Source organism: Myotis lucifugus, unplaced genomic scaffold (assembly GCF_000147115.1).
Source record: "Myotis lucifugus unplaced genomic scaffold, Myoluc2.0 scaffold_111, whole genome shotgun sequence".
Taxonomy (NCBI): domain Eukaryota; kingdom Metazoa; phylum Chordata; class Mammalia; order Chiroptera; family Vespertilionidae; genus Myotis; species Myotis lucifugus.
This window is the reverse complement of record NW_005871159.1, coordinates 3,946,456-3,949,096: the sequence shown is the minus strand read 5'-3', so window position 1 is coordinate 3,949,096 and position 2,641 is coordinate 3,946,456. Positions and strand designations below refer to the sequence as shown.

At 45.7% G+C, this 2,641-nt stretch overlaps 1 protein-coding gene across 1 annotated transcript in view; it reads left to right on the top strand.

The window, feature by feature from the left end:
- Positions 1-2,464, top strand: part of GCLC (glutamate-cysteine ligase catalytic subunit) — a 46,218-nt gene extending 43,754 nt beyond the window's left edge. Inside the window, exons 13-16 of the mRNA XM_014459643.2 lie at positions 1-78; positions 155-267; positions 349-469; positions 1,501-2,464. Of these exons, the coding sequence (XP_014315129.1) occupies positions 1-78; positions 155-267; positions 349-469; positions 1,501-1,712 (524 nt within the window). The 3' untranslated portion in view covers positions 1,713-2,464. The remainder of the gene's footprint in view (positions 79-154; positions 268-348; positions 470-1,500) is intronic.
- The last annotated feature ends 177 nt before the right edge of the window (positions 2,465-2,641 follow it).

The following is a 2,641-nucleotide window of genomic DNA, read 5'->3' as shown; positions in this document are numbered from 1 at the left end:
ATGAAAACATGAAAGTCGCACAGAAACGAGATGCTGTCCTGCAGGGAATGTTCTATTTCAGGAAAGATATTTGCAAAGGTATTACATCCTCTTGGATTTCTGGGGCCACTTAGGCTACAACAGGCTACTAACGCTGCTCTGCCATCACCAGCAGGTGGCAACGCTGTGGTGGACGGCTGTGGCAAGGCCCAGCAGAGCGCGGAGCTGGCCGCAGAGGAGCACGAGGAGTACGCCCTGATGAGCATAGACACCATCATCAATGGGAAGGTAGGGTCCTGTGCGCCCACTGCCTGCCGGCTGGCCGACACCCGCAGGCAGGGAGCTCATGGCATCTCCTGCTTCGTGCAGGAAGGCGTGTTTCCTGGGCTGATCCCGATTCTGAACTGCTACCTGGAAAACATGGAAGTGGATGTGGACACCAGATGTAGCATTCTGAACTACCTGAAGCTGATTAAGAAGAGAGCATCTGGTATGGTATCCTTTGCTTCCTTTTTTTTTTAAAAACAAATCTCAATGTAGGCAGAATCTCACAATCTTAAAATACTCAGATTCTTAAAGTCGCCAACTTTTCAGACCTCACGGACCACCAGTGGTCCACAGACCACCGGTTGGCGACCGCTGTTTTAAAGGATGCATTTATTAATACACACCTTTTCACATTTTGACATCTCTACAATCAGATACACCTTATAATCTCTGATAGTCACAGTTTAATTAGTGCTCTATTTTTTAATACTGATTCATACTGATTCATAAAATTTAAGTCGATGGCATTGTAGAGAATGCAGCACAGTGCCTAGTTGTGACTGAAGTCCAGCTGTGTTCTTTGTGCACCATCACGGGCTCTTTTTGTAGGGCTGAGTAACTCTGTAAGGTAAATAAGCAACACAGCGAGGGCGTCGGGGTCTTCAGCCTGCTGCATACAGTGAGCACCCCAGGAACCCCTCCTCTGTTAGCCGGGGGAGCCGTCAGCTGTGAACCAGAGCAACAGTGATGGTGGTAATGGCATCTGTATTTTACAAAGGATGTACCCCCAATGGTATGTCTGCCAGTTTCCCACTCCACTTACTGTTCTTTTTCTCTCCACCTCTTTGACCAAAGGTCGCTCTGGCAAACGCGGGACCTGCTGTCCTCTGAGGTAGTCTCATGACACGGCCAGCATATGTGGTCTTAGCCCTCTGGCCAAATGGGAGGCCGCGTGCGTTAGTGCACGTGCTGGCTCTCGTTTCTTACGAGCTGGCAGTGTCGGTCAGTGTGCGGGTAGCGTCTGCCAGGCAGCACTGGGATGTGTGTGGTCTAGTTGCCTGCTTGCAGCCTGAAATTCTTTTCCAGGAGGAGTCCTGCAAACACTATGGAAAGCATGCTTTCCCAGCCCCGCCACCTGGCCACACCAAAGGTCACGCTGCTTTTTCTTGAGGATTATGCATCCCGGCCAAATGTCAACTTGTATTTTAAAAAGCACTACTATTAAAGTGTCCTAAAAATTTTTTTCTTTTTCAGGAGAACTAATGACAGTCGCCAAATGGATGAGGGAGTTTATCGCAAACCATCCCGACTACAAGCAAGACAGTGTAATAACTGATCAAATAAACTATAGTCTTATTTTAAAGTGCAACCAAATTGCAAATGAATTATGTGAATGCCCAGAGTTACTTGGACCAGCATTTAGGAGAGTAAGATATAGCGGAAGTAAAACGGACTCTTCCAACTAGGCCCCTGCAGAGGGACTTGCTCGCTGTTTCATTGGAGAACCGGCCACAGCTCCAGCCAGAGCCTGGCGTGACCAGGTTAACGACCGTACCGGTTCCTGGACCCATGGGCCGGAAATGGCCTGAGAGGCTTCCTTCAGCGGGTAAATCTAGAGTTTTTACAGCGAACCTGTACATAGTAAAGTATTTTTATGATTAACAATGTATTTTAATAACATATCTAAAGTGTGGACTGGCTTGTACATTTCCCAATTCTCACTCTGGAGCAACAACTGCCCAAGCAGTTTTGTAAATGTGATGTTCTAGTAATTGTACTATATCTGCATTCCAGAGTTCAAAATGTTTACTGTAAATATTTGTGTTTTGTTTTTTTTTTAAAGACTTTACCTGGACCTGATTCACTGAAATTTATCACTTCACTTTAAAACCAGTTTGTCTTATTGATGTTCAGGCATCTCCTTTGTTTTATATTTAAAATCACTGTCGGATCCATTGAAGGGCTTCAGGGGTAACCCTGGATTCTGGCACCTTATCTGTTTCTTTTGTAATCGGAATAGCTAACCACCAAGTAAACCCGTCGAACTGATGGCTGTTATGAAAGGTACTGTCCTTTTTTATTGATTTCGATGAGGCAGGCATTAAAGAGAACTCTGTAGGAAGGCAGGAGACCTGTACCCTGAGTTCACATGTAGTGATTATTGGGGGTGGTGGTTTTCCTCCTGTGCATAATATACAGAGTGTTGTCAGAAATGGCACCCGCTCCTGTGTCTGTTCTGGTTGCTGCTGTGGATGTAAATGTGCAAATCAGGTGCAGTTGCTGAAGGTTGTTTTCTTACTTTTTGTAGTTTCCAGTAAGCATATTGACAGACTTTCTTATAAAAGCCATTTGCTCTAGGTTTTACCTGGAGGATATCCTACATGCTGCTTATGCC